At 48.8% G+C, this 18,081-nt stretch overlaps 1 protein-coding gene across 1 annotated transcript; it reads right to left on the reverse strand.

The window, feature by feature from the left end:
- Positions 1–1,885: 1,885 nt before the first annotated feature.
- Positions 1,886–17,725, reverse strand: ush1c (Usher syndrome 1C). Its single transcript, XM_084671902.1, is given in 30 exon segments — positions 1,886–2,071; positions 3,222–3,277; positions 3,544–3,653; positions 3,857–3,956; positions 4,101–4,154; positions 4,663–4,704; positions 6,804–6,869; positions 7,319–7,432; positions 7,709–7,762; positions 8,274–8,441; positions 8,474–8,692; positions 8,695–8,937; positions 9,261–9,377; positions 9,654–9,818; positions 10,096–10,145; positions 10,250–10,275; positions 10,432–10,666; positions 11,077–11,219; positions 11,317–11,382; positions 12,054–12,196; positions 12,431–12,487; positions 12,631–12,690; positions 13,048–13,236; positions 13,483–13,540; positions 13,674–13,698; positions 13,841–13,949; positions 14,177–14,315; positions 14,690–14,833; positions 15,669–15,736; positions 17,578–17,725. Coding segments are annotated over 30 exon segments (3,069 nt in total). The 5' UTR covers positions 17,614–17,725; the 3' UTR covers positions 1,886–2,058.
- Between the last annotated feature and the right edge of the window lie 356 nt (positions 17,726–18,081).

Here is an 18,081-nt window from a genome sequence, read left to right on the forward strand (position 1 = left end):
GGAATGATCCATCCTCCATCCTGCTATGGAGCGGTTGGCTCCGTGTATCCCGCTCCAACAGCACGAGAGGACTACTGGAGCCAATCCAGTTACTCCTTGGGTCAACCCACGGGCGTCGTTTAGCCTGCTGATGCTTTTGGGTTTGTGAAATGTGCAGATGTTTACAGGACAGCGGAAAGGGGATTTTTGGGGGGCCAATGATGTTGCTTCCAACTAAACCATTTCACAAAAGCAATATTCAGCATTGTAGCCTAATGTTCGGTCACTGCTCAGAATTGAACACAGGCTGGATGTATGTTAAATGCTTTCTAATGCACAACAAAGAAGAACGTAGTGTTGAACAAGTTCGACGTGCAGTCATTCACACACCAAGACGTACTTACCGGTTTATATCGTGAGATCATCTTTGTTTGATTTTTTTCAAATAGCGCTGCTTCCGCCTGATAAAATCTCAAAATCTAAAAAAAAACGGAGTATGAGCTATTTTTCAATCAATGTGCATAACCAAGTGTCAGAAAGCCACTGTAGTCGGTATTACGTGCTCTGGTGCAGGTATGAGTGTGTCCAACACATAAATAGTAAAAGAGGAAAACTCTCTTACTATTGGAGCACAAACAGGCACTGCATATACCTAATTCACAGCTGGTTTAAGAGCTTCAGTTTTACCCGCTGCTAGATTTGACCGCAACAAACCATCACGTAAGCAAACAAAAAGGAAGTTGGCATTTCGCCCCCCGAAAAAAACGAATTCCATCAGGCGCTGGCCAAGGTGCTGAAATTGGGGAACAGACAGACAGTCCATTCAGCACGCGCCACCTTAGCCGTCAGCGTCGACATAACCAAGGCTACAACAAAACCGGTCGATACCATGCTTACACACAGAACGGTCACGTAAGCCACCACGTTAGAACATGAGCCTGTGATGTTGGCTGAGCATTTATATTACATAATAGACTTATGTATAGCAGAGTGCATGCGCACAGAAATATACTTAATTGTTACTCAAGTAATTGAAAAGACATTGGCTACTATTTCCATATAGTCTAATTATTTGCATTTGGCAGAACATTTTGAGATTGGTATTTATTATGCATTACGCCTAAATATTGTAGTACCAGACGAATCCATTTATTGAACTGCAGGCCGACATGGGACTTCTTTAGGTATATGCAGTCCCTGTTTGTGCTCCAGTTTAGAGCTAACCCTACGATAATGAAGGGGCTACAGTCGGCAATGGCGGAGGGATGATGCCTTGAAGGGGCCTTAGAGGAACACGATTGCCCCCTGTAGACGTCAACATTTTCGCTGGATGAAATGTTTCCAACGGACTCCTAAATTGATCCAAATAATAGAGTAGGCTATAGAGTTGACAGTATATGCTATCATTTTCGATGACGAGGCGTTACTTTGTGTTTTGTGAAAAGTAAATTATCTGCACAATGTTTTAAATTGATACTGAACAAACAATTGTATTGATTCTGAGAGAGCCGTGATTATACAGAGTGGGAGTATCGATCAAGTGTATTTTTGTTAACAGATAATGGGATTTGTCTAAAGAGATTGGATGCCAATAAGAGCTACGGTAACTCCCTCACCTGAGAGTAGAGATGTGTCACCGCTAGCGTGAAGATAACTTCAGTGCACAAGGTTCTTATTCAGGTGTTATAACGGGACTTTAAATTAACATTAAAAAAACTGGACCTGAGGGACCACTGAAATTTGGTGCATGAGGAACACTGCAGAACACCGGTGTTCATCAACCTCAACACTAAATCCAGCAGGAAACGACCAGAAACACGGCACTTGATACAAAACTTACCGACTGAATTTCTATTCAATTCTGCAGCGTATATGGTGCACAGCATATTATAAACTCAGATGGGACTTATATGTCACAATGTTGTTTTATTTGATCATTTAAAACCCTTAGATAATAAACATGATACTGTGGTATTGACAGCGATCAGGAACGTGGTGACGCTAACTGAAACGGGCCAGTTGTAGGAAGATGGTTTCTTGGTGTTTGCGGTGCAGTGTTTGGCAGGCTGAAGTTCATAACTAGAAGAACGTCCTACAAATACAAAAAAAGAAAGTTAAATTAGTCAGAAACAACATCTTCTGACCTGTCTTATTATGTCTTAAGGTTTCTCACACAAAAAAGAGCAACAATCAGCAATAGAATATGTAACAGCATAGTTTCTATGCCCTGCCCATATGGGCAAAATGAAAAATATTATGAAATGATGACCAATAAGGGTTGAAAGGGTCAGAGAATTTGATCTTCAGTTAACAAATCGCAAATAATTTGAGATTCCATCATGTTTGTTCCTTTCTGGGTCAAACACTCAACATGTGAGATCACCCCACAACCAGGAGAGGAGGGAAAGCGGCACAGAGGAGATCTTCTCTGGATCAGAACATGTACCAGGTCCCTTCTCTGGATCAGAACATGTACCAGGTCCCTTCTCTGGATCAGAACATGTACCAGGTCCCTTCTCTGGATCAGAACATGTACCAGGTCCCTTGGAGGAACATCAATCAGAACAGCTGCTGACAGTCAGGCAGGAGGCTACGCCAGGCTGTCCCCTCCCCCTCCCCCACCCCCACCCCCACCCCAGGCTGCCCCTGGGGCTGTCCCCTCCCCCTCCCCCACCCCAGGCTGCCCCTGGGGCTGCCCCTGGGTCTGTCCCCTCCCCCTCCCCCACCCCCACCCCAGGGCTGCCCCTGTAATTTTTTTTAAACTTGTTTTGTGTTATTTCTGATTGAGAGATTGTCACATGTGCCGTCAGAGGGAACACGCCCCCTGGGGGGCGGAGCAGGTCATGTCACACGTCTCCCCTTAGATGGGGGAGGGGGGCTGGGCGGAGAGGGGGGCATGGGCGGAAAGAGAGGTGAGGTTACCCTGGGTGTGACAGGGGTGAGCTGAAGGGGACAGGGGTGAGGTGCTAACGTTGGAGCAGGTATCCTTGTCTGAACACGGATGCACTGCCTTCAAACACCTTTCTGTTCACAGAGGGACTGACTGATGTTGACTCAGGGCTGGGCGGACACACGGACACACACACACACACACACACACACAAGCAGAAAGACAGACACAAGGTTTGCATGTATCCTTAATGGTTACATTGTTTCATCCTATCGTGACACAGTTTACAATAACATCCTGACAGTGGTTTGTGAGTGTGCGGTCCTGTTGTGTGGGTGTGTGCGGTACTTACACCTCATCCTCATAGGCTTTGGGGGGAGACACGGCGATCACCAGATCGATCCAGTCCTGCACAAACAAGACATGCTCCTGTTTTGAAACTGGTTTCAAACTGATGCCAAAAGTACATCGATTTAGTTGAATCTATGTTTTCAAATCACCTTGCCTGTCTAGTTTATGGCCATGTCAATAGCGGTGACAGTCAGTGCATACAGTATATTTAACACATCTTACAATATGGTCTTACCTATATAATGCAAATAAAGTAATAATATAAATATGTGCAGAAAGCTGTAAAATCCTTCCAGCATTGCCATAGAATGCGTGTGGTTTACCCCTCCACTGTTCCAGGCCCTGGCCAGAGAGTTCTGTCCTTCAGTCAGAGACACGTCTGTCAGGATCTTCCCGTTTACAGCCATTACCTCATCTCCTGGCACGATCCCGCCTGGATGAACACACACACACACACACACACACACACACACATACACAGATAAACACACGCACACACACACCAGCAGAGTGAAGGTTCAGTTTCTGTGACTGATTGTGAATTTCCACAACTAACTATAACTGGTATTCTTAATAAAGCGCTATATTATGCATGTATACATTTGAGGACCCTAGCATGATTACAACATGACTAACCATGCTTGTCTGCAGAACCACCTTCATAGATGGCAGATACCACCAGCTTCCCCAGAGGGGAGTCCACACCCCCCTCCACGGCCAGGTCAAGTTGTCCCACCTGCAAATAATAGGAATTAGACATCAACTAGACATCCGATTTGAATCGTGAGATTAAGTAGACATGCATTCAACCGTGTTAACCATTCCTAAATAAAATGCTGCTTTCAGTAGAAACAGGATTTGAGAGTAGACCACTCGTTACCTTTTTGATTCGGAGTAGCCGAACATCTCTGTCTTGGATCTGCTCTGTGGAGAACTGGCACACACAGCAGTACGGAGGTGAGGACTGAGCCCTTCCATAGGGATTACAACGGCTGCCATTTGCTATTGCAAGAGAGTCATTCTTTTTTGCACAAAAAATCTACGCGGAGCGACTGTCTGCTGGGAAACGCTCAGATATCTTATCAAAGGTTCAATTCAATAGAGCCATGGGGACGTTCCTCAAGGGGACTTGGCTGCTAACACTCTGTCACAGGTGATCCATAGCTTTACAGAATCCTAAAAGGTCAACTGTGACATGGACACACAACCTCAGCAAACTGACATTTAAAAACAACTTATAGCCAGCGTCATAATATATAGATTCCTCAAGAGGAAGCTCTGCACAGTACCATCATCAGCCTATTCCTTTACTAGGGACTCTCTAATCAGACATATTAGTATTAATACCTGTAATGGTTAGTCAGTATTGTCAATCTTTTCCATGTCAGTGAATATTGAATACTTAAAGCTAATCTCAAGTGTGTTGAGTGTAAACACAGTACCATTGAGTAGGGATCAAAGTCCTCCACGTATTTCTGAAAGACCTGGAAACACCAAACACAGCTGGTTAAAGTAGCTCACTACATCAATATTGCTTTGACAGAGTCCGTAGTCTGTGTGACAGTCCAGTGAATCAAGTGGATCCATTTAGAGATTTCCTGTACGGTCCAAACCCCATTTGGATAACCAAGATGTCTTACTCGATTAAGAAATTGACCTTTAAGATGCTGTCTAACTCTCACAGCTCCATCATTTGGCTCTTGAGTGAATTTGGGGATCCATCGTGGAGATTGGTGTGATGGCTGAGTTTTGAAAGCTAGGTTTCCTTTGACAACCGCAACAATCTCATGCATATGATAATGGGTGGTCAAGTCAATATGAACATCATTCTATGTTCAAGCAACTGCCCCCCCCCCCCCCAAAGAACATACCAACAGTAGACACCGATTGGACGATCAAATGCTACCTCTGACCGTCCAATGAGAGCTCCTGAATGTCCATCCACAGAGCCCACAGGGATGATCCCAGCCGGGGAAACAAGAACCCTGTGCTGTTCCCCCTCTGTGGGAGCCCCCCCCCCTCCCTGCACCCCCCCCCCTCCCTGCACCCCCCCCCTCCCTGCACCCCCCCCCTCCCTGCACCCCCCCCCCCTCCCTGCACCCCCCCCCCTCCCTGCACCCCCCCCCCTCCCTGCACCCCCCCCCCCTCCCTGCACCAGTCTGACTGACCCCCCCCCCTCCCTGCACCCCCCCCCCCTCCCTGCACCCCCCCCCTCCCTGCACCCCCCCCCTCCCTGCACCCCCCCCCCCTCCCTGCACCCCCCCCCCTCCCTGCACCCCCCCCCCTCCCTGCACCCCCCCCCCCTCCCTGCACCAGTCTGACTGACCCCCCCCCCTCCCTGCACCCCCCCCCCTCCCTGCACCCCCCCCCTCCCTGCACCCCCCCCCTCCCTGCACCCCCCCCCCCCTCCCTGCACCCCCCCCCCTCCCTGCACCCCCCCCCCCTCCCTGCACCCCCCCCCCTCCCTGCACCAGTCTGACTGACCCCCCCCCCCTCCCTGCACCCCCCTCCCTCCCTGCACCAGTCTGACTGACCCCCCCCCCCCCTCCCTGCACCCCCCCCCCTCCCTGCACCCCCCCCTCCCTGCACCAGGCTGACTGACCCCCCCCCCTCCCTGCACCCCCCCCCCTCCCTGCACCAGTCTGACTGACCACACATTTAACCAACAGGTAATTACACTGTCGTCTTCAATTTCAAAAAAAGGAGACAAATACATGGATTGTAAGTAGCATCCATTCCAGTTTTGGCATCCTTCACAGACCTCCGTCTACGAGAGTCTGACTGAAAGGTAATTGTATCTGAGGGTTTGAGACATTCGGATTGGTCATCCGTAAATGAAACTCTCATCCTGCTGTTAAAAGACTAGTGTAAAAAATGAAATAAAACAAAGAAACATGATGAGAATGGATAAGGTTAGAAGGAGCGTTTGTTTCATAAGAATATGGCCGACAGCTCCCCAGCAGGACCTGTTCTAGAATGTTCTAGAAGTGTGTGCATGAGCCCATGAGCTCACTCTGCCTTTGGGTCCAACACTAACCGATCCTTGACGTCTGTACAACACAGTTCTGACCAGGTCAGCCCTCTAAAGGACAATCTGCCCACACACCTATTGTAACCAACACACACACGCACACACATGCACAAACAAACAATCCAGGTGAATAGACTCAATTCTAACAACACATCTAAAGTTGTGCTACTGGGGCCATAACCATCAAGTAGGCATACTTTGGAGACTTAACTGTATGAATAAATTATGCAAAGATATTGACGTACTAACAGAATGTTGACATGTTCAGCTCTTACCTCGGGCCTAGACAGGAGGAGAGGTGGCAAACTTTCCTACCGCAAAGTCTAATCTTAAACAAAGACTAGTCTTAAATAAAGTTTATACAACTGGACCTAGATCTAAAAGTCTGCACAACACAACAAAAGCATGCACTTGCTCACTAAGGAACTGGAACATTGTTTTATGAGATTTCCTGAACATCCGGTGAGAGCAGAGGAGGAAGATTGAAGAACAGGAACAGAGGAAGAAGTGCCAGAATCAGGGCAGACAGAGGAGGTTTCTAATGGGAATTACTTGTCTCTTTCCGGCCTTCAAGGAGGTGTTATTATACGGCACCATCCTTTTCAGCATCTCTGGAGGCTGCAACATAGGATCAGAGATCAGCTAGGAAGATGAAAGCACGTGTGTGAGAGCCTGTGTGTGTGAGAGAGTGTGTATATGTGTGTGAGAGAGCGTGTGTGTTAGAGAGAGCGTGTGTGTGTGTGTGTGTGTGTGTATGTGTGTGTTAGAGAGAGAGTGTGTGTGTGAGAGCGTGTGTGTGTTAGAGAGAGCGTGTGTGTGTGTGTGTGTGTGTATGTGTGTGTTAGAGAGAGCGTGTGTGTGTGTGTGTTAGAGAGAGCGTGTGTGTGTTAGAGAGAGCGTGTGTGTGTTAGAGAGAGCGTGTGTGTGTGTGAGAGCGTGTGTGTGTTAGAGAGAGTGTGTGTGTGTGTGTGAGAGCGTGTGTGTGTTAGAGAGAGCGTGTGTGTGTTAGAGAGAGCGTGTGTTTGTGTGAGAGCGTGTGTGTGTTAGAGAGAGTGTGTGTGTCTCACCAGGCCCTCAGAGCGCTGGAGAGAAGGTCTGGTTTGGTTGGAAGGCAGCATGACAGGCTTCGACATGACGGGGGCCATCTGACGCCTCTGGTTGGGGGGGCTGGGAGCGATCTGCTGTTCACCCCCCACCCCCCCCACGCACAGGACCACAAATAATGGCGTTATATGGCTAGAATGGACGTATACAATCAAACTGCTGTGCTGTAGAAGAGAATATTTCACACCAGGATTCTAATACAACATATTTGCAGCATGACTGCCCAGAAGTGTACCACAACTTAAAACATATTTGGTTTATGGAGGCAAGAAACCACATGCCACACATTTCACAGCCACAGTGAGAGTCCTTCTGCTCTCAGACCCACCCAGGCAGTTGGAGATGAGACTCACCAAGGGACTGCTGCTGGAAGACAAGCGGCTGGCATGTGACGTGTTTCTCATGACCTGAACCACAGTGGAACAATACAGTGATCTACTCTGGCCCCCTGGGACCCCAGAACACACACACACGCAAAACACACACACACGCACGCAAAACACTTGCACAGCCACACACTGGCAGCAAAGGCCACTTGAATCCCGTTAGATACCTCCTCCACACCTACAGAACTGTTATGTAACATTTCCTTTCTCTGCAATGAAACACCACCCACACTCACACCATGCCGTGCAATTACAAAGTGTGGACACGCTATATATTGAACATGCATTACTTTCCCTGGTGGATTTAAGTACTGAGGAAGCCAACAAGACAGGCAGAGAACACAAACAATTCTCCTTTCCATCCTTTCCTTGAAGTAATGACACATTTCCCTCTGACAGGGGAGATGGGAGGAGCACTCAATCAGGCTGCCCAGATTGCTTCAGGGAAGTGGATAGGAAAGGAGCATGGAGGAGTAGCTATTTGAAACTTGACTTCAAATCCAAACTTGATGGAACAAGTTGAGAGGTCCACCTTGGGGCTGGAGGGGTAGGACAGCTCACTGGCGTTGGCTGAGTAGAAGCCTCCCCTGGGCAGGTAGCCCCCTGCCTCCCACTCACTCCTCTGCTCCGGGGGGCTGCTGGGAGGGTGGTACCCCCCGTAACCATGGGACACTGCCCTGTCCTCGTAGTGCTGGGGGGGTGGGGGGGAGGGGGAGGGGGCGGAGGTGGCGGGGGAGGGGGCGGCCTGGGCACCGGCTGGGGGGAGGAGGGGGGCCGGTAGGAGTGGGAGGGTGGGGGGTAGTGGAAAGGAGGGGGAGGATGCGGGGGAGGAGGGGGGCCAGGAGGGGGGGGCTGGCGCCCCCGGGAGGCCACGGTGGACATGGAGGACGGGGCCATCCTGGAGGCAGGGGGGGATGCGGGCCGGCGATGGGTGGCGGTCCGGGGCGAGGGCCTGGGGGATGGGGGGAGTAGTTGGGGATGGTGGGATTGAGTTTGGCGGAGGGCGGGGGCCGAGGCAGAGGGGGGGGAGGCTGGTTGGAGATGGGCTGGGTGGGGGCCAGCCTCTTCAGAGGGCCCCTCAGACTCTGGTCCACGTCGTCCAGGTTGATGTCGTCCAGGTCGGTGGTGGCCAGCTGGAGCCCCCCTGGGAAGCGCCTCACTGAGGGCCCTGACGCCGGAGACCGGGGCGGGGACATCTGGAGGACAACCTCAGCCTCTCAGCACTCAGATCCAACAACATCCTCATCTACTATGAAGCATGACCAAACACTCAGCCTCCAACATGTTCCTCATACACACACACACATGTGTAACATGTCTGAGAGGAGATTTCCTTCATTTGATCAATACTTCACAGGCCAATACAATTCACAAGCTACGTATATGCCTAACATTACATGTATCCACCCTTGTTAAAAGCATTGTAGCGCAAACAGCTACAAACGAAGATGTAAGTGTCCAGAGAAGAAGAGAGGAGTTCAGAGGAGGTGGTGTGAGGGTGCAGCAGGAGATGGTGTACCTCTGGAGACTCATTCTCCACACAGGAGATCTGCTCCAGCCGGGTCTGACACAGTCGCTCCACCCAGTGCTGCACCTTCGCTGACTCCTCCAGATCCTCTCGCTCTGTCTCCGACACCTGGAGTGGCGGGCAGGGTGTCACGCAGGGTGAAGGGGCATGCAGGACACTCACAGGCTAGAGACCAACTCTGGGTTGGGTCTCCTAGTCACTCCATCATCTCCACACTCGCAGAGATAGCAGGGCATCACTCATCCAACAACAAGACCGTGTGCTAAGCAGGCAGTTCAGCTATCGTTACATCAACTAGCTACGACAGTGACCTCTGGCCCCTCTTTCAACAGCCAATGAGATCCCCCTTCTCTAGCGCAGCATCACTTCCTGCTTCCTCCGTACCTCCTGGACCAGGCGGCTGATCTTGAGCTGCTTCTCTCTCTCCTGCATCTCCTCCTTCTCCTTGGCCAGCTTCAGCTCAAACTCCATCTGCTTCTTGTTCTTCCTCAGCTCCTGCAGCGTGTCCGTGCTGGAGGCCTTCTTCTTCTTCTTCTTCTTCTCTCCTTTCTGACATGCCGTTAGACATGTGGCTGAGGTTAGCATGCTCACCCCCACACCACACCCCTCTGCCAAGACCCCCCAGCACTAAACCACACCATTAACTGGTTTCCTTGAAGACACATTGCTTATCTATGTCACAACAAAAACAAACAAGAGTTCAAACTGACATAGTGGCCTCTAGTGCAACACAGAACTCAGTCAAGGAGAGAGGCCCAGTCCATCCTCCTGACTGGGCACTTGTTCTGTCACTCTCACAACACACACACACACACACACTAGATACCTTGCGAAGTGTGGGCAGCTTCCCTTCATATCGATAAAACCATCCGAAAGCTTGAGAGGGAGAGATGCACAGTGGGGTCAGTGTGCTGCCCAACACAACACCAAGCAGGAGACCAGACGGTGTTTATCCATGTTTTCCTCTAAGGGCATCTGACCAGACATCACAGACGAGCTCAGAATCCTGTCAGCACTTCACCCGGCTAAGTAAAGCAGAAGGCAGGGACGTGCTTTAGCTCCTCTAGTGCATCATGTAGTGCATCAGTGGGCTGTTTGGTAACACTGCAGAGCAGCATGGAGGTTCTCACTTCTACAGGTTTGACAAGAGAGAGAGTGACACCCAACACCTAAGGTTCCCACGGTGACGGGACTGAGAGAGACGTGGTGGTTGTCAAAGGAAACATGGGATGTCTCTACACTGTTTATCACGACGCTGACGTTCTTCTTCGAGATGCGCGGGTGGTGTCGTGTATGTGTGTCACTCCCCTTGGGGCCTCCTGCACTCACTTCTCTCCCCTGCTCCTCCTCCTCCACCTCCTCCTCCTCCTCCTCCAGAGAGGAGCTGGCATTGTTAGCTGGCCAGAGAGAGAGGGGGGGTGGGGGAGAGAGAGGGGGGGAGAGAGAGGGGGGTCACAGCACACACAAGAGAGAAAGAGGGAAGGAGATCATGAGAGGACATGCAGAGAGGAGAGAGGAAAACGGACTGGATAAGAATATTGAGAGGCTGTATCAGTTAGCCTAGCATGCTGCTATCTGTCACAGATCAACGTGTTAGTTCTTATCCTCAATAGTCTCATCTCTGACTTTGAAGATAGAGATTCTAGTGTTTCACTGTGCATAGAATTAGATCATTATTACAGACATACCGTATGTCCATTCTAATCATTTCAATTCTGTAGCATCAAAGGTTATCATGCAGGAAGTGATGCATGCAAAGATTGAACTGTTTCTCCTATCTACAAGGTACTAGCTGTGCCAGGCTTACCGGAGTGTTTGGGCTTGGGGGGAGGGGTATTCATGCCTGCTGGGGGAGCCTTGCTCCTGGGGCCTTTAGGGCTCCTGGGCTCGTCTCTGGCCCCCCAGTCCTCCTCCCACTCCTTGTTGTGTTTCCGCTCTGCTGCCTCAATCCTAGACACACACACACACACACACACACACACATCAGAGCTACTGTGTGTGTGTTTATCAGAGCTGATGATTAGTCACATCGAGCAGGAGGACATACTTCTCCATCTCCTGCTTGTAGCGTTCCTCCTCCTCGGCCGTCTTCTGAGAAATCTCCATCTTCCTCCTGGATGAGACAAACAATCCAATACAACAGATTGTATTGGATAGATTGTATTGTATCAGCTAGCTTGTGTCTATGAAAAATATTTTTTTTTCATAGACACAAGCTAAAAGACCATTTAGTGAGGGAGGAATACACACTAGTTTCATCCAGCACTGACATATACATCCTCATTCTTCCAGAGAACTTTGGTTTGATTGTGCCAAGAAATATCTCAGAGGCAGACAGAGAACATTGTCTAAATATTGTGGGTTGAAAAGAAAAAAAAGGGTGGAAAGCAGCATTTGCCGTATTCATTATTCAACCTTCCAACCAACTCAAAATATTGTATGTGTGTCACAGTTTACTTTCTGTGTCTGGCAAATCTGTTGACACGGCCACAATAACAGTCTGTAAATATGAAAATAGGAAGCACAACAAGCGCTCCCTAGTAAAACACAGCGCTCCAAGATGACGGTTCTTTCCGAACCCTACATCATCAGGATCTATCCAGGATACTGTTTGGTTCACCTCAATTCCTCAATGAGTCTGCCTAGTGCTCTGTGAAGTCACAGGGTGAGAGTGGACCAGGTCATGGGTTTGATAGGGTTGTAGTCCTGTATGTATGGTATTAGTCAGGAACAGGCCCCTTGATGACTACAGTACCCATGGGCTTGGTTTGGCGCAGGACTCACTGCTTCTCCTTCTCCTGCTGTTCCTTCACGATCTTGTTGGTCTCTAGAGCCATCCTCTTCTGCTGCATCAGCTCCTGTCGGTCAAGCTGCCTGCGAGCTTCCACCGCCAGACGCTCCTCATCCGTCAGGAATAGGTCACTGCCCTGCCGACCACACACACACACACACACACACACACAGGTGGGGTCAGATACACATGGAGGTACGGGTGCAGGGTTAAATAAATGACCTTTCCAAAACAAACACCTTCACGTAAACCAACAATGACAAAGTACTGTAGCACTGTACATTGGATGGATGGATGACATCTATAGTACTTTCTTGAAGTCTATTATCCAGATGTATCAACATGTAAGTGAATAGCCTGGTGTACTCACAGCTCCAGTGAGAACAGTGATGGTTAAACTCCTGCTGCTCTTCAGAACTCGGACCGCCTGCAGAAGCAATAAGAGCCTCTCAGATCATTTATTATTCAACACTCAAACTCCATCATTTAAATATAGAATGTCCTCTGCATATTCATATGGATGAGGTCACTGCAGACGGCAGGTTTTGCTCTGTGCTAAGAATGTGTCACCTCTTTGTGGTCCAGGTTTGTAAACTCCACCCCATTGACCTCCACAATCTGGTCTCCAATCTGCAAAGCAATACATTGACTCATTCAAGTAACTTGTTGTGGTTAATGCTTTATTTACGTTCACTTCCATTTTCAGACTGTGCATTTCTTTTGACTGTCACTTGTTTGAACCCAAAAACTCAAGCGACACCACAGACACAAAGGCCTAAAGGACTCTTACCTACATTTACATTTACTCATTTAGCAGACACTCTTATCCAGAGCGACTTACAGTAAGTACAGGGACATCACCCCCCCCCCGAGGCAATCAGGGTTAAGTGCCTTGCCCAAGGACACAACGTCATTTTGCATGGCGGGGAATCGATCCGCCAACCTTCTGATTACTAGCCCGACTCCCTCACCGCTCAGCCATCTCACCTCCAGTCCAACCTCAGCTGAGAGGGAGCCAGGCTTCACGTTGCTCACATAGATGCCTGGCTTCTGGGTGGGTCCGCTGGAGATGCTGATGCCCATGCCCTTGGTGCCCACCAGGCTCAGGAACACCTTCTTCTCCTTGATCTCCTTACCTCCCATGGAGGCTAGGCCAGCCACGCTGGTCTTCTTCTCCTGAAGGGGGAGGAAGGGGGAGGAAGGGGAGGGGGGAGGAAGGGGAGGGAGGAGAGGAAGGGGAGGAAGGGGAGGGGGGAGGAGGGGGAGGGAGGAGAGGAAGGGGAGGAAGGGGAGGGGGGAGGAGGGGGAGGGAGGAGAGGAAGGGGAGGAAGGGGACACAAACAGAGAACCACACTCTTCAACTCACGTCCACTGTGCTGCATTCAGAGTGCCATGACCTGCAGACCTTGAGCGCCCTCTCACCCCAGACTCAGACACAAACTGGTCCACAAACTGCCACTTGAGGGTCTCTTCAGAAGAGCTGGGGAAAAGGAGGATGAGATCATGAGAGATGAGAGGAAACACTGTTTCAGCAGGTTCAATAACACTGCTGTAGAAGCTAGGCCGAGGGCCAAGCTGTTCAAGAGAAGATTACAAATCTGTGTTTTTTCTACCTCTTCACTGGAATCATCCCCACATCTGGTAAAAAAAAAAAAAAAAAGAAGGGACATATTTATGGTTTGAACGCTTTTACAGCCCAAATGTTGTTCTTAATCGGTATTTAACAGAGAAAGCAAACACAAAGTATTCTTATAGCGGCTGTGTCTCCTGTGTGACTTACGCCTGACTTTGAGGGAGACCGTCTTCTTGGTCTTGATGAGATTGATGACCTCCTCGTGGATACAGGAGGAGATGGAGTAGCCATTGATGCGGACTATCTCATCGCCCACCTTCAGGGAAGACAGAGGGTCAGTGTGTGTGTGTGTGTGTGTGTGTGTGTGTGTGGTTCAAGGGACTCATCAGAAACAGGGTCAAACGGTTACTTACTGCTGGGAAAATTAAACATACTCCATCTAGTGGACACTGGTGGTACTGACTACATCAGTTAGGTGGTTTTACATACACACTCAACATACACAATAAACAACATACCTCAAGTAAATCCACACACTCTCACCTGCAGCCCCACGTTCCCAGCCTGCCCATCCTTCACGATCTGGGATATGAAGAGCCCAGAGCCAAACTCCAGCCCCCCCCGCACGCTCAAGCCAAGCCCCTCTGGGTGGGTGCGGTCCAGACGCACCTCCTTCAGCTTGCTGCAGCCCCCAAACAGGAGGAGGAGGAGGAGGAGAGGGGGAGCAGCCCCCAACAGGAGGAGGAGGAGAGGGGGAGCAGCCCCCAACAGGAGGAGGAGGAGGAGGAGGAGAGGGGGGAGATCGAGAGTTAGAAGAATGGGTGAAGAATGTCACACTGTAAGGGCAGAGGTAAGATGAACGTCCTTCTGACATTCCTTCATTCATTCCTGACTTCTAACATTTACATTTATTCATTTAGCAGACGCTTTTATCCAAAGCGAGTTCCAAGAGAGAGCTTTACAAAGTGCATAGGTCACTGATAATAAAAAAACAGAGAATAAGAAGGCATCTACACAGGTCAAGACAGCAAGCTAACTGTGGGGGGGGGGACTCACCGGGACCTCTTGGGGGTAAGCAGGTCGTACTCCACCTGGTGTTTGAGAGGGATGAGTGGCCGGATGGCATCAAACAGGGGCAGGCGGATGGGTTCATTGATCACCAGCTTTAGGTCTCCCACCAGCACTGTCAGTTCCATAGACCTGAGGGAGGAGGGGTGGGCGGGGAGTCAAAACAAGCACACCCATGTTTAATTTGCTTCACAGTTGACGCTTCTGGAACTCTTTTGTTTTTGTTTTTTTGCATTGTGGTGCGAATCAAGCACACCCCTTGTATTTTACAGGACTCGCTAATTGCTTTTGACTCAGTTCTGATGTGTCATTGACTGCACGCTTCATCATGGAAAAATCATACTTGACAAGTCCTGTATAACACCGGTATAAAATATGGGCCATTCCTAGAATGGAACCTGACAATGACAAAAGCCCATCAACCTAGCCTGCTACATGAATTATTAACTGTTGCCTTTTCCTTCTTGACTTGACTGAAGAGCTGAAGGCCTTCAGTGAATGGCTGGCCAGGCTTGACGGAACACAGAGGAAACTGATCGTCCGCCTGGTCAGTGAGGCAGCAGAGTTCTGACACGATACAAAGATGGCATGGAAACCTAACTCAGACCCTCCTAGAGCATCACCAGACCCAAGTGAAACCAAATCCATCTCTCCTCATATCAGCCTCCAAACAAGTTCATACACACAGGATTTGGGAAATTAACACGCACACACAACAACACACATCTACGGTTTAACAAACATAAAAAAACATGCTCTGGAAATCTTTAGTTGCCTAATTCTGACTCTCGCTTCTCACAGAAAGCAAATCCACAAACGGGCTGAGAAGAATTATTCAGCAATTATTCTACACAAAATAAAAAGTTGGTCCTGAAACAATTACATCACTGTCTTTCAGCCAATAGCAGCCAAAAGTTAAACTACAAATAAGACAACTGACAAAAAGTGTGACAGATATTGTACCCACTGGTGATACATCCGGAGAACATCGTACAGGTAGTCCTTCTCTGCCTCGTTGTCAATCAGCAGCTCCACCTAGAACAAGCAGAACACACCGCTTAGCCCTGAGCCCAGCAAACAGACACACACGCTGGAATAGGAATCGAGCCCTGGACCAAGTCTGGACTAACAGTCCTCTGGCACCTACATAAACACATCCCTGTACTGTGGTGGGTGTGTGTGAGAGAGTGTGTGCCTGTCAGAGTGTGCTCATACAAACCTGATGGCGGCTTAACTGCTGCAGGAAGGTTTTGAGGAAACGTTTTGGCCAGTCACAGATATAGCACATCTCCCTCCTTCACAGATAGAGGCTGCCTGAACTGTCTGTGTGTGTGTCCGTGTGTGTGTGTGTCCGTGTGTCCGGGTGTGTGTGTCCGTGTGTGTGTCCGTGTGTCCGTGTGTCCGGGTGTGTGTGTGTGTCCAGGTGTGTGTGTGTGTGTGGTCCTGTATGTCTACAATATCCTTCCTCTCAACAGGTAACGGTAACAGGCCCTACTAATACTGTAGACTAAAAGCTACAGAGTCTCATCACACAACGGACTGGGGTGTGTGTGTTTGTGGATGTGTGTGTGTGTGCTTGTGTGTGTGTGAGTGAGTGAGGGGGGGGGATGGACGAAGCAAGGAGGAGGTTGGAATAGTGATGTCAGAGGTGTCATCTGACCTCCATGTGACCAGAAGCAGCCAGTCACAGTCTTTAAGAGTCTCAAACACAGGTACACACACGTGTATAAAATGCAAGTAAAACAAATATATATAAAGTGGAAGACATTTAGCTACCATGAAGCTCACTGCAAATGTGAACTGGTTGCTAGGAGGACTGTGATGTGGAAGAATGAGACCAAGTACGCGTTATGGTGTTGTTAAAATCTATGACCCTTGTGAGCAAAGAGAGGTTACGGCAGGCGGGCAAGGCAGGGCAGACAGCATGACGCCCTGACGGTGACTGCATGAACTTCAGCACCATAAAAGATAAGGAAGATAAGCCCCTGGGAGACGGCATGAGCAGTCAGGAAGTCAACAGACCTCTCAACTGATACATGATTCGACCTACAACTTTTTTTTTTTTTTTACATTTCACGGCAAGATGGGATTTAGATCTGTGCTTTTTAAACATCTAACAATACACAATGAGTCAACAAAGCACCCACACGCCATTCCCTTGGGAACCAAGGCTGTTCCGTGTGACCCCGCCTGCCCTGCGTGGGACTGCCTCTAATTGCAACAGTAAATTGTCACATCCATTCCGCTCTGCTAGTCAGCTCTGGTGCTGCCCTTTGTCAGAGACTGTGGTGTAGCTGAACTACAGATGTCTCTGAGCTTTTAGTCCAAGGCTGAAAAACGCCCTGACCATATCATGTTTCCTCCTTCTCTTATCTATTACTCATAGGTACCACCTACAGCATATAACTTTAACGTCAAACACAGTTCTGTATCACATATGTTATAATTCCACAAGAACACTGCATTTCCTATAATTACTACTACTACTCTAATACTACTACATTTGCATATCGCGGTCAGACTGTTTAGGTACAATTTCATCGTAAGATGATGAATATTTGTCCAGCCAATAAGGCTACAGAACATAGACCAGTGCTTGCTTTCTGGATCAAATAAATATCCGTTTATTTCTTATGGTAAAATGATGTGTCACATTCTATGTAAATCACTCAACCCTCGCAGAGAAACGGGGTATGATCATATCCTTATGACAGAAAACGTGACTATGAAATAAGCTTAGCTCAAACTAGGGGAAGACCAACAAGACATAGGCCTACAGACGGGGCGTTTGAAAACCCATCAAAGTGGAAATCAACTTCAAGAAAGCATAATTAAAACTTAAACAACCAAAATTATTAGATTTCCGACCACCTTACCTTGTGTCTAAACTCCCGTGCTACTTTTCGTTCCATTTTGACTGGAATAATAGCCTTCTATTTCACCGACCGATGTCTGATTCTGCTGTGTCGTACTGAATACGTGTTGAAGTCGGAGCCATCTGCGGAGGTTTACACTAACAGTAGCTAGGTGGCGGTGAAGTGCAGAAATGCATTATTTTCGATGTAAACGCACAGTAAATCTCGAAGTATTTTGAACACGTTACATGGGTGGCATGGATTTGAAGAAGAAACATCAGACAGTCTCATTCGTACTTTTGTGAACACCACCATCCACTCGACACAGCACTTGATTTGCCTTTGTCTTTCTTAGCCTCAACCACATGTAGGCCTATTCAACCAGCAAACACACGGGGAGAATACGTACGTTAATTTGTCCAGTTTAAGCCATTGCTTATGGAATCACATGGCTTAAACTGGACAAATTAACTTAGAAGCAATAACTGACACACACTTATAATGTAACATACGGAAAAACCTGAC

The sequence above is a fragment of the Hypomesus nipponensis genome, chromosome 14 (genome assembly GCF_054491055.1).
Source record: "Hypomesus nipponensis isolate SF chromosome 14, ASM5449105v1, whole genome shotgun sequence".
In the NCBI taxonomy this organism is placed as follows: domain Eukaryota; kingdom Metazoa; phylum Chordata; class Actinopteri; order Osmeriformes; family Osmeridae; genus Hypomesus; species Hypomesus nipponensis.